The sequence below is a fragment of the Diplotaxodon limnothrissa genome, linkage group LG22, assembly GCF_057381915.1.
Source record: "Diplotaxodon limnothrissa isolate DT_005_m linkage group LG22, D_limnothrissa_male_GT1.1, whole genome shotgun sequence".
NCBI lineage: Eukaryota > Metazoa > Chordata > Actinopteri > Cichliformes > Cichlidae > Diplotaxodon > Diplotaxodon limnothrissa.
In genome coordinates this window covers 28,194,344-28,206,598 of record NC_140616.1, presented here as the reverse complement: position 1 = coordinate 28,206,598, position 12,255 = coordinate 28,194,344, and the positions used below count along the sequence as shown (strand labels likewise).

The window sequence follows — 12,255 nt, the reverse complement described above, 5'->3', positions numbered from 1 at the left end:
GAGTGTTAAAAACTGTAAGTACAACTCGGGGAGCTTTTCTTGAGTAAAGCACTTATGGGCTGTATCCACTTTGAAAATGGTGAAAAAATAAAAGGAATAAATGTTTTTTTTTTTTGTCAATAAAGGAAATAATAATGGAATAAAAACAGAAACATTTCCATGATACCCGTTTCTTCGGTTGTACATTTTCAGAAAAGTTAGTGATCCCAGTTTGTTTGGGGGATTTTATGTTTTTAAATTTTGTTTTATAATATAATACACATACTCACAAAAATGCATTTTCCTTACAAGTGTGGAACCATTTAATGGGAAATAAACCGACTTTCCATCAGCATAAGATTAAGATTGCCAAGAAGCATTGTTAGAACAAATAATCGACCAAACACAACTTTCCTTTGTGTGCAAACACACACGTATCCCACTGGTGACTGATTCCTCATAGGCATACAAGTATCCCGGAAACAACTGCTGTCACGAATCCAACAGGATAGTAAAGCTAGAATAGTGAAGTCTCATCAAATAAGAGAAGGCGCTTCCGGTTGAACCTTTCAAAGTAAACGATGTAACTTTTATAAAAGTGCTTTGCGCTTTTAGTCTGTCTCTATTTTTCTCAGATGTGGCGATAATGTCAGTGAATTTAGCATATCTGTTGATACTGATGCCGTCTTTACGATTTTTGCCAAACTAAAAGTAGATGTAGTGTTTTATTTTGACAGTAAGATTTGTTTTCCGCTGAGTATCCGGGTAGCTTGACGCGGTGGGACAAATGAAGTTCATAGTCCACAGCTGGTGATGGCGGATGTTGAAAAAGAGAGCATGAAGAATTACCACATAGCTTCGGAGAAAATTAACCCGGAGGCCAGTCGCTATCCTTACTGTATAGTGTGGACACCTATCCCCGTGTTATCGTGAGTTATCGCTTTTTGGCTAAATGCTCCAGAAATCGCACGAGGTGACAGCAGTAGCTTAGCTAGCTAGCAGACGCACAGTACCTTCCTGTTGCTGCCCTTCTTCTAAAACGATTTATATTAGATTATCTTCGCTGCTAACAAATGTCTAAGTTACAGCTGTGCACGAAGAACTGTTACATTTAATGAACACGGTTTAAACTGAAGATGTTTGTACGAATAAATATAAATATGCAGATATTTGGATCACAGATACGAAGCAAACAAAATGGTAAACATGTCAGCTATTAAATGATATGCTTAAAGTCAGCCGTTGAGGATTTTGGGTCATCAGTGTTATAGTTCTGCGAAAGTATATCTTACTGAAACTTTGAATATCACAACGCAGTTGCTTTAAAACTCATACTATCGCCTTTATTTTCAGTGATATTACTAATAAATAATACACTAATCAAAATTGTGTGTGTGTTTGTATTGGCTTGTCTAATCTCAACGTTTGCAGTCAGGCCCTCTTAAATAGTACTTCAATGTGGTGATGGTAACTTTGCAGGTTTGTTTGTTTGTTTGTTTGTTTGTTATTGTTTCTCTCAGATGGCTGTTTCCCTTCATTGGTCACATGGGTATCTGTACTTCCACTGGAGTCATCCGGGACTTTGCTGGGCCTTACTTTGTTTCAGTGAGTACTGACTGAAGTTCTGCAGCATTCACCAAACAATCCTTTAGCCCTTTATGCTAGATTTACTATGGTAAAATGCCCTTGTCCGTGATAGATATGAGCGTAAAGAGCTCACTATTAGTTTTAACAAAGGGTCCAATAAAAATCGGACATGCTGTGCCTTGAGACCTGTTGCCTTTAAATCCAGTATTTCTCACTTCTGACACAGAATATAAAATAGAAATGAATAGATGGCTGTACATCTACTTGTATACACTGTGCAGTATGAGCAAATGAAGGCACAGCGCTATTGTGTTTTAATGTGGGACATCTAGGTTTTCCAGTAGGACCAGTAAGACTGTTTCACAGTAGTGTAGGCAGTCATTAATTAAGTGTGGTTTTAGTGCTACAAAGTACTCTCCCAGTAATCTCATGAGCAATTTCATACATTTGCAGTGCCACCGCTGGATTATGCTGTGCTGTGGCAAAAATAGCGATGTTTGCCTTGTGTGTTAGAAAACATTCTGTCTTTGCAGCTGTAGAAATTCCTAAAGAGAGCTTTGTTTTGCTGCACTTTTGTGTTGTCAGACTATCGTTTAACATGTTCTTTGTTTTGTTTTTTGTTTTTTTGGAATATTCAGATTTGTTTATTCCGAAATGTCATTTTCTTTTATGGGAATTGAAGGTACACTATTCCTTGTAATAGAAGAAAGAGTAAAGAGAGCTTGCAGCTTGGATCCATTTTGACTTGTATACGCAAACACAATAGTGAATCCTAACAAACAGGATGTTAGACCCATTTCCTAAATTGATGCTAAACTACATATTCCGGCTATTAGGGTGCTGAAAATGTCTCTTATTCAACCTTACATAGCTGAACAAGTTTTGCCCTAATGGTGGTGTCTTTGTTTAGTGCTTTGATGTAACCCCCCACCCAAAAGAAAAACCCCAAACAACATAAAACAGCTTTCAGTGAGCACAGGTAACTTAAAGAAATATTTCATCTTTTGCAGGAGGACAACATGGCTTTTGGACAACCAACAAAGTAAGTAAATAAATATCGTATTTTTTTTTTTATTTTTGTCTCTTTACATCTGTCATACACAACAATAAAGTTTGTTTTCCTCCTAAAATCCAGATACTGGATGCTTGATGTAAGCAAGGTTTACGCCAGCGGCTCCAATGCCTGGGACACAGCCGTGCATGACGCTTCAGAGGAGTATAAACACAGGATGGTAAATATGTGGTGTTGTGTGAATGACTTTGCCTCAACTGTGAAGTGAAGAAATAGTGGGAATGATTCTTGATAATGTTGTCTTCTCCAAAGCACAACCTATGCTGTGATAACTGCCACTCGCATGTCGCAATGGCTCTGAATCTGATGCGATATGAAAACAGCACCTCGTGGAACATGATCAACCTCTGCCTCCTCGCTCTCATCCACGGAAAGCATGTGAGGTAAGAAAAGCTCAGCGTGTCTGAGAGACTGAAAAAGATAGAAAAACAGTTGATGTGGAGTTTTTAGTGGGCAAACATTGCAACAGGAAATTATTGATGACGTACTCTGGTGTATATCTGATATTGTTTCAGTACTGAATTCAAATAGCTAGGCTGGATAGTGGATCCATTCCTTTCAATTCTGCATTGTTCTGCATGTACTGCACCACACGTCAGCAGCAATTCCCTGGCTTACTGGAACCAAACGTAACAGTGCATGAAGAAAAACTAAGATCAGTCTGGAGGCATTTCCGGTTTGCTATGGCAACAAGCTCTGTTTTTCTCTTATGTGCTCTATATTTTCTTTGGGATGAGATGCACATACAGTGAAACAGAGAGCAGAGAAGGGAGAGAAATTGGAGTAATCCTAACTAACAGCAGCCAGTCCCCAGCTCATGCCCGATCAATGATTTTGCTCAAAAGCTTCACTTTGTCATACCAAAGATTGATATTTTTTTTTCTTTTTTTTTTTCTCAAGCTTGTTAGAATTGTACACAAACTTTTTATTTTGCTTTATGGACTCTATTTCCGTGCATGTTTCTGTGGTTCAATAAATCACTTCACCGGTTTCCTGTTTTCCTGACGAAGTATAAAGATTTCAGGGGAAGCTTACAAACCCATGTAGAGGCTCAGGTCATGGTTTTTTCTTTTCTTTTTTTAAAACATCTTGTGGCACTCAACTGTAGACTGTTGCTAAAAAAACAAACACAATTATTAATCACATGAATTGTCTATCAAAATCTAACCTCAGTTACGATGATCTAGTGATGTTTTACTCGATGTTTCATTTGCTCCAGATAAGCATGAACAGACTAACGGTATCCTTTTAAAAAAAATTCATCTTCCGGGGAGCAATGAAGTGAACTACTTTCAGAGGAATGCGCATAGTATTAGTGACTACCATCCTTATTCTCGAGATATCTGAAGGCTGTCTACCTTAGAAGGAGGTGATACAGTGCAAGCCCTGTACTCAACAGCTGCTCTCTTCAAAGCCTGCCTAAGAAGTAGGGCTGAAGCCTGTGAATGAGGTTTCTCTGTGGAATCCCAGGGGTTCGGACATAATTTCACAGGTATGCCTTGAACCTGTTGTGTCTCAGGACAAGAGAGAGAGACCTGATTCTTGGGAAATAATAAGAGTGTATATAGGACATTACTGGAATGTCTTTAAATTATAGCATGACAATAAAAAAACTACACATCCCAGCAGAACTGCAGTAATTGTCAGAAAGTATCGGGAAGCGAGACCTCTGAAGTTGTCGCAGTCACTCAGTTTTTTGTTTTTTTTTTTTTTTAATTATTCTTAATTGAAAATGTGCTCTGACTACCTGCTTGATCGTTAAAATTTTAAAGGGTTGTTTAGTATAACTTAATCACTCTTACTTACTTATGCAAAGCAGCCTCAATATTTAGTCTTATTTAATCTAAGGATATTTCTTGTGACTGCTTTACTAGTCGATTAAATTCAAGAAAAAAAATCATGCTATTCCGCTAGTCTTAACACAGATGCCACAGAAACGTGTAGCCCTTTGTGCTATATATATACTAGTGTGCGTACACACACACAATTTAAGTTTGCTGAGTGCGGCTTAACATAAGCATCGCTAACATCATCGACCTTCTTTCCTCTCAAGTTGATTAAGAGTTGAATTTTATTTATATAGTGCCAAATCAGAACAACAGTCGCTTCAAGGCGCTGTATATGTAAGGTAGACCCTACAATAAAACATACAGAGAAAAACCCAACAATCATATGACCCCCTGTGAGCAAGCACTCTGACAACAGTGGGAAGGAAAAACTCCCTGTTAACAGGAAGAAACCTCCTGCAGAACCAGGCTCACGGAGAGGGGCCATCTTCCGCGACTGGTTGGGGCGAGAGAAGGAAGACAGGATAGAAGACATGCTGTGGAAGAGAGACAGAGGTTAATAACAGTGTGTATACAATGTCGTTAAACGTCCCTGTGATCAACTGAACATTTGCTACTTTGCTCCGACACAGCGTACATGCAACACTTGCTTTCTAGAACATTTAGAGATGTCTTGTGAGGCTGGCATCAGTTACTTTCCATTTTGCTTGTTTATCCCAAAAGTCCAGACACCAGTGTGTGCGATATCTGTGCTCTAATTAACGTATTTTTCTTAGTTTTTTAGCTTTCCACACCAGCTGCTTGTTTTGCCTCTCAGCAGGGTTAAAAAAAAAAAAAAAAAGACGTGTCTATCATCTACACTGATTGTTGCCATAGCTACAGGAAGAACAAGGTTGAAGATGCCATGTCCCTTGTCTTCTGCTGGTCATTATAAGGGCTGTGGTTGGGATGGGAGGGGGCTCATAAAAAAATAAGAGCTCATTCCCGCGATTTGTATTTGTGTACATCACCGCATGCTTGTTTCCTCACCTTGGTTTTCCTGTCATCTCTCTCCAGCTGTGCAGGCTTTCTGAAGACCTGGCTGCCTTTTCTGATGCTCATGGGCATCGTCCTTACAGTGGCCCTGGCCCTCAACCTCCGGTGACCTGGGAGCAAGTCTAGGGACATGGTGGAAACCCCCTCGTGGGTCAGAGGTGGCGCTGACCTTTTGAACAACACAGGAGAGGGGAAACCAGTAACAAAGACTCCTCACCTCTGAGAGAAGATTGATGGACAGGATTGTTTAGGACATGCCTGATTGCTGGCTCGAGCATGATCACTGGCTTTACTGCCGTGTGGATGCTAGAATGTCCCAGTGATGGAAGTCCATTTATAATCGCCTGCAATGACCAGGACTACACAAAAGCATTTATTGGATTCTGAATATTAAAAGTGTGACTGGCGGTTTTAAGCCATTGCCGCCTGCAAAGTGTAACAGTAAACAGTTGAAAAGAAGTACCTACATTGTTGAACTCTTTGAGGGAAACACATCCATGCCTTGCTTTCAGATTTTACTCGGATTGGGATTGTAATCCCATGATTCAGTGCTTCCAGGATGCCAAATTTATAGCGGGGCGCACCAACATGTTAGTTCAGTTAGCTGCCTTTCTGCAGGAATCTATTGCATCTCATGCTTGACCTAACGTAGCTCTTCCACAGCACTGCAACGTCTACCTAAATACACAAAAGCAGTTTGTTTTTGTGCATTTTCTTACTCTGTAGGATATCAAAGAGTTTGCATCTTCAAAAGGGAAATATTTTCTCAGATCTGTTGGACATGCATTACACATATCACCTCATGATACTGTTATCTATCAGTGCAACAATTGTAGCAACCTCAATGAATATGGCTGTGGTAGAAAATTAGAGAATAGATAAGCCTTTTTGTGTGACCAGCACAGACTGTGTCCTTCCATATCTTAGTCTCTCAGTAGTGGAACAGTTTGTCTGTGACTCTAAAGGTGTTGATGAAAAGCCAGCTGATGTCAGAGGTATGAAACCTGCTGCGATTTCGTTTTGTTGTCCCTTTGCTGCGTTCGACTTTTACGAGAAAAAGCCAGAGTCAGTGCCTCGAAACGACCTCTCTTTGCATTTTCAGCTTTATGGTCATTTATGACTCCTCCTTCTAAAAAAGAAATGCACATGATGGTTGGCACTCAAAATCCGTTGCCATGGCTGTCGTGAACGGCTTCAAATCCCCTCATTGTTTGCAATCAAACAGGGAAAAAAGTGTTGAGCCCTCTCTTTGTCTGCGGTGCTGCCAGAAGCAGCAGGTAGCCAGGATCCTCAGGTTTTTTCACGCTCACCGACCCCTGTTGAAAATCCCCCGTTTCCACCTCGGCGCCTGACCAGCGTTGCTCGCTCCTGCTGTTTTTCACCTCTGCAGATCAGATTGGAAGGTCATTGTGAAATGTCAGCACTGTTTCGCAAAGCTTTGATGTATACCGACCAACATCCTGCAATAATCCAAAGTAGATGTCATTTAAGTGTGAGCTTAAAGGGGTTTTCTGTAGTAACTCCAGGGCTAACACCATTTTCAGGCTCCTGTTGGAAGCAGAATTTCTGTGGCCTCTAGTTCTGTGTTTCACCCATGTTGCCTGTAAATACTTACACATCAGACTGTACATCAGGTGCTCTTTATATACTTTGCTAACTTGATCACTCTTCAGATTTGAATGGCCCTCTTTACTGTACTTGTAATGTCTGCTTGGCAGTGAGGCAGACCTGTGCCTGGATGAGTGTGTGTGTTTGTGCGTGTTCTGCACACTAGAGAGAGCATGCACTTGCATGCCAGCATGTGTGTATTGCATGCATGCGAGAGTGAAACTGTTGGAGAGGGATGTTCGTGGTTGGCTCATAGCTATCGCTTCTTGATTATTAATCGGCTGCATATCATTGCAGCAAACTGCCTAGTAATTGATTTCTATATTTATTACTCAGTCTTTCCCTTTAATCTCTTTAAAATGTTCTGTATTCACTGGTAAAATTGAGTGAAAATAAATAAAATATTAGATTGTACCAGACCTGCCTGTTTGTGTTTGAAATGGCCAATCTGGATCCCAACTAGGTTGGCAGCTCTCTATAAAATATAAAAACATTATATTTAGTAATACTTTAAAGATACAAGAAAAAAAAATGTTCTAGGGTAGAATCGCACCCAGCCATCTGCAGTAGCCTTTAGTATAAATGAGTTGCCTTCTCAACCAGGTGAGATGTAACAACACCCACAGGGAGAAAAGGGAAGCTGCTTTTTAAGACTATTGTAACATGAAAATTGATTAAAAATCATCAGTGATTCCTTGAAGTATCAGTGTAAGCATAGCACACTATTTTCTAATATTTTGTAGATAATTAGATTATTTTTTGGTTATTAATTTGCATAGCTGAAAAACTGCTATGATGATCAAAGAGCGAGTACTTTAACTAGCTGGGATCTGGATTGTCAGCTTTGGGAGCTCAAAGTTAAAAAAAAAAAAAATCAAATCTGGTAAAGTATTTGTTTTGTTCTGAGGGGAGAGTTTCATGTCTTAAATGGTTGATTTCAAATGTGTGCATTGCTCCCTTTGACAGAACAGAACAAACTGCCTGTAACTGGAGTGAAAAGAGAAGGAGACACCAGTGCACGACTGAGCAACGGGAACACTTGTGCCACCAAGTCTGGGAAACTGATGCCTCGCCGGCACTGAAGAGGCAGCAGCAGTGAATTATATCTCTGCTAGCTTGGGAAGTCATCATAACATGGCTCTTATTTCTTAGAGAAAAATAATTCTGATGAATAACCTGAGTGAGCATGCAAAGACCAGAACCATTTATAGCGCAAAAGGCTAATATGATCAATAAGACAATTAACGCAGCAAACTTGGACATGAGACGTGTAGTTGTAACCTACATCAGGCCTTTTGTGGAGATAAATTTAAATGAAAGGTGCTTTTTGCATCATAAAATGACATTTATTTGCAGTGGTAGAATAGGTCAGTAGCCCTTTAAAAATGCATATGTATGCCCTAAGATGTCAACTATTTCTTTTAAATGACTGAGCTGAGCAGACTACACTGCTGGGTCCAAGAAGGAGCATGCCTTTAAAGAAAACGTGGAAATGTGCTCATTATGCCTAAACTGCAGTGATATTTAAGGTGCAGACTTGGTGGACCTGTCTGTGGAAAATCCCAGTAGAAACAAAGAGTAAAGTGAAAATCCCTTTGGTGTTCTGTAATTGCGCTAAATGTCAGAAAACGGACGGCAAACGGTGTCTTTGAATGTGAAACCTGTCCTTAATGAAGCAGCTCATTTAGCGCACTTTGAGGCATAAAAGGCAGTGGAGGAATGAACGGTCCTTTTGAGAGCAGCCGGCATGCCTCACAACATTGCCGCCTGTAACACATAAATATGAAGGTATATTTCTGAAAGAGAGATTGTGAAGATCAGCAGTACTTTGGGCCTATTTAAGGGCGGCCATGTGCGGGAATGCCACACTGAGTGGGGATGATGTGAATGGTTTTAGATGTTGCCTCCTGCGGTGCCTTGTTGTATCCAGGAGCCGGGTCCTGGAATGCGGAGACCTGTGGCCACAGCGATTCAGACCGCTCACAAAAGACAGTTGGGATGCTATTATTAGCGCCACCATCCATGTATACTTATACCAGTCTGCAATGTCAAAAACCCTCCTTTGTTTCTCTAATCCCAACATATCTTCTGTGCTGCAGATCATACAGATGCGAACTCTGAATGTGTCCGACTTCCAGCCTTAATGCGTATAAAAGTTATTATAGATTTGTGGCTCTGCTTTTCTCTCGCTTGAATTCGCATCATTCAGTCGTGAGTGCTGTGTTTCATCAGGGCTGTCAGCAGGAGGGATGATGCTTTAAGACTGAGTCATGATATGCGAGAGCCTTGCTCGTCTTTAAATACTCTCGGAAGTCATTCAGGTAGTAGTCTTTGGAAGTTGTCGGAATAAATTTATAAAGAAGAGGAAGTCCTCGCAGCTCTCATACTCAGCTGCCAAGTGGCCAAAAGTCTCATTATCTAGTAGATCATCGTGGTGTTAAAGAAAAGGGGGGATCAAAGGCTGAAGGTTGGCCCCCAAACACTCCTCCCCCACATTTAGCGCACACCACCTGGGGAGCTGGGAATGACGAGTATGTTTGCCCGTTCTTTGTTCTGAAATAAAACTGTTAAAGTCCAGAATTCATTACATTCACATTTATATTTGAGTGCAGAAAAAATGGGAGAGAGAGCGAGCGCTGAAATCCCGGCCACTTTCTCCTCCTCATCCATCCTTCATGCCTGCGCTCTCTGCTCAGGGCTGAGGGGAAGATCTCGTAGATCCGGGCGGAGAGAAGCCCCTCCCCGCAGATCACTACACTCCTCGATGGTCCTTTTAACTTCATTGCTGGAGCAGAAGCAACGCCCCGAAGGATCAAACACCCCCTCTGATCTGCACGACCCTCACTTTTGTTCTCATGGAAATCAGAGCCAGCCTCCCGGCCACACTTTCTGCAGAGATCCAAAGTTAAAGGCGCATTCCCGGCCGGGACAGCTCGTGATCATGATGTTTCGGTGGAGCTGATCGTTTCTCCCCGTGTGCGTGTATTCTTTGTCGCTGTTTCTTGCCGCCGCTCTCTAACCGGACACTTTTTTGTTTTCCTTTCCAACATGCTGGATTTGACGCAGGGCATTGTTTTCTGCGCGCTCCTCGCCTCCGTATACGCGTCTTGCCCTCCTCGCTGCGAGTGCTCAGAGGCGGCTCACACCGTGAAGTGTGTCTCCAAAGACCTGCAGAGTATCCCGGCTGGGATCCCGGGATACACGAGGAATCTGTTTATAACGGGGAATCAGATCAGCCGGATCGGTCCGGAGTCTTTCAAAGGGTTGGAGAATGTTACCAACCTATCTCTGAGCAATAACAGGTAAGAAACTCTCCCTGATCTCTGGGGCTCTTTGTTATTGTGCTAATGCAAAGCTCCGAAGGACTGAAACTGTGACAAAACTCTGTTTTCTCATTCTTCACATGTCCCCCATTGTTCTTGAACTGCACCGATCCATTGGCTTAAGTTCTGTTACCCGTGTGCATAGTAGTAGACTGTGTTCAAATGATCACGTTCAGTTTTCTTTCAGGTTTGATTCGAGGTAAATGTGCTTTCATTCTCTCAGTCTTGATGGTGATTGCTAATGATGTGTCATCTTCAAATCCAGAATTTCTGAGGTGGAATCCCTCACCTTCAAAGGACTGCACAGGCTTCGCTCTCTGGATCTGAGCAACAACCAGCTGGCTGTTATTCATCCTGAGGCCTTTGCCGTCCTGAACCAGTCTCTGCGGGAGCTCAACCTGAGCCGAGCCCTCTACAACCACTCTGCAGTGACCAGCTTGAGCACGGCTTTCCACTGGAGCTCCCTGGAGACCCTGAGAGCACTGGACCTGTCGGACAACAGTCTCATCTTTTTGCCCCCGCGCATTTTCTCCTACCTGAGCAGCTTGCGGATGCTCCGGCTTTCCAACAACTCCCTGGTGGCCATCCACAACTCCACCCTTTCGGGTTTAGAGCAGCTGGAGGTGCTCGACCTGACGCTCAATGCCCTCAAGACTCTGTCAGAAGAGGGCCTCCAAGAGCTGGACTCCCTGCCCAGAGCTGCTCTCCTGCTGGGAGAGAACCCGTTCACGTGCACATGTGGAATTGAATCTTTTGCTCAGTGGCTCAACAGGTCACAGAATCGCATCAGAGACGTCGAGAGCCTCGCGTGCGTCTTCCCGGCCAGCATGAGAAACACGTCCTTGCTTGCCGTGGGGACGATGACTCTGGGATGCCACGAGAGAGATGCTGCCGCAGATCTCGCTCTGCAGACCTCTTATGTCTTCTTGGGTATAGTCCTGGGCTTTATCGGCCTCATCTTCCTCTTTGTACTCTACCTCAACCGCAAAGGCATCAAGAAGCGAATCTATGACATGCGAGACGCCTGCAGGGAGGTGTGGGAAGGCTACCATTACCGCTTCGAAATGGACTCTGACCCCAGGTTATCACAGGTCTCCAACAGCGCTGATGTGTGAGAGGACATTTTGCTGTATTTTCTGATGAGACAGACTTTCTCACCCCCACACATATATATAAGTAGAAAAGTGTATAAAATGTACAGATGTGTAAATATATACAAAGCAACATGTTCAGAGCCTTTGAGCCATGGTGACTGAAGCATGCACTGTTATCGGCTATCGCTATTCCTTTGCTGTCCCGAGTGGGCACGATTGTTCCAAAAAGACTATGCCGGCTGACTTTTCTTATATCTGCTCCTGCTCTTTATGTACTCCACAAAAGTAACAGCAAGTGCCTAAAGTCAGGTATTGTTTTCCACATGGCACAGTCATTCAGTATTTAGCTGTTTGAAAAGAAGCAACAAAACGCTGCCATACAAACTCGACACTATTAAAACAAACCTCTGGGAATTTAAAGCACAATCACTCATTCATCTTTAAACCATTTCACCTCCTCCCTCCCAGGGTGCTGGAGGGGAATTAAACCACCAGAAAGCTTTTCCAAACGCTCTCCTTAAAAATAATAATAATAATAAAAATATCACCGCTCCGCTCCTCTTTGGCAGTCGGATAAGAGGGAGGGGTGGACAATCCAGCGCAGACCAGCGGAACTCTACCGGCCCCCCTTCTGCTATTTTTTTTCAATGAAATGTCGCTTTGTGTCAGTTCCTTGAGTTTTATTGTCAAAATGATGAGAACCAGTCCCCGGGCCCGGGGCCGCTGAAAGCAGTCTCCCTCCCTCTCTCCTTCCTTAAAGACAACAGGCT

At 42.6% G+C, this 12,255-nt stretch overlaps 2 protein-coding genes across 2 annotated transcripts; both read left to right on the top strand.

Annotated features, from left to right (window-relative positions):
* Positions 1-767: 767 nt before the first annotated feature.
* Positions 768-7,371, top strand: tmem222b (transmembrane protein 222b). Its single transcript, XM_085346247.1, has 6 exons — positions 768-908; positions 1,500-1,584; positions 2,577-2,608; positions 2,702-2,798; positions 2,891-3,021; positions 5,482-7,371. The coding sequence occupies exons 1-6, from the start codon at positions 793-795 to the stop codon at positions 5,567-5,569; spliced, it is 549 nt and encodes a 182-aa protein (XP_085202373.1). The 5' UTR covers positions 768-792; the 3' UTR covers positions 5,570-7,371.
* A 2,745-nt stretch (positions 7,372-10,116) lies between these two features.
* On the top strand, positions 10,117-11,506 carry tpbg1b (trophoblast glycoprotein 1b). The gene is made up of 2 exons (XM_085346640.1): positions 10,117-10,370; positions 10,657-11,506. The coding sequence occupies exons 1-2, from the start codon at positions 10,117-10,119 to the stop codon at positions 11,504-11,506; spliced, it is 1,104 nt and encodes a 367-aa protein (XP_085202766.1).
* The last annotated feature ends 749 nt before the right edge of the window (positions 11,507-12,255 follow it).

What these genes read in the sequence shown, in the direction of transcription:
- tpbg1b (XM_085346640.1), top strand. Translation starts at nt 10,117, where the DNA reads ATGCTGGATTTGACGCAGGGCATTGTTTTCTGCGCGCTCCTCGCCTCC. An exon ending in CTATCTCTGAGCAATAACAG is followed by an intron (nt 10,371 to 10,656) that starts GTAAGAAACTCT and finishes CTTCAAATCCAG; the next exon opens with AATTTCTGAGGTGGAATCCC.
- tmem222b (XM_085346247.1), top strand. Translation starts at nt 793, where the DNA reads ATGGCGGATGTTGAAAAAGAGAGCATGAAGAATTACCACATAGCTTCG. An exon ending in ACACCTATCCCCGTGTTATC is followed by an intron (nt 909 to 1,499) that starts GTGAGTTATCGC and finishes TGTTTCTCTCAG; the next exon opens with ATGGCTGTTTCCCTTCATTG. An exon ending in AGGAGTATAAACACAGGATG is followed by an intron (nt 2,799 to 2,890) that starts GTAAATATGTGG and finishes TCTTCTCCAAAG; the next exon opens with CACAACCTATGCTGTGATAA.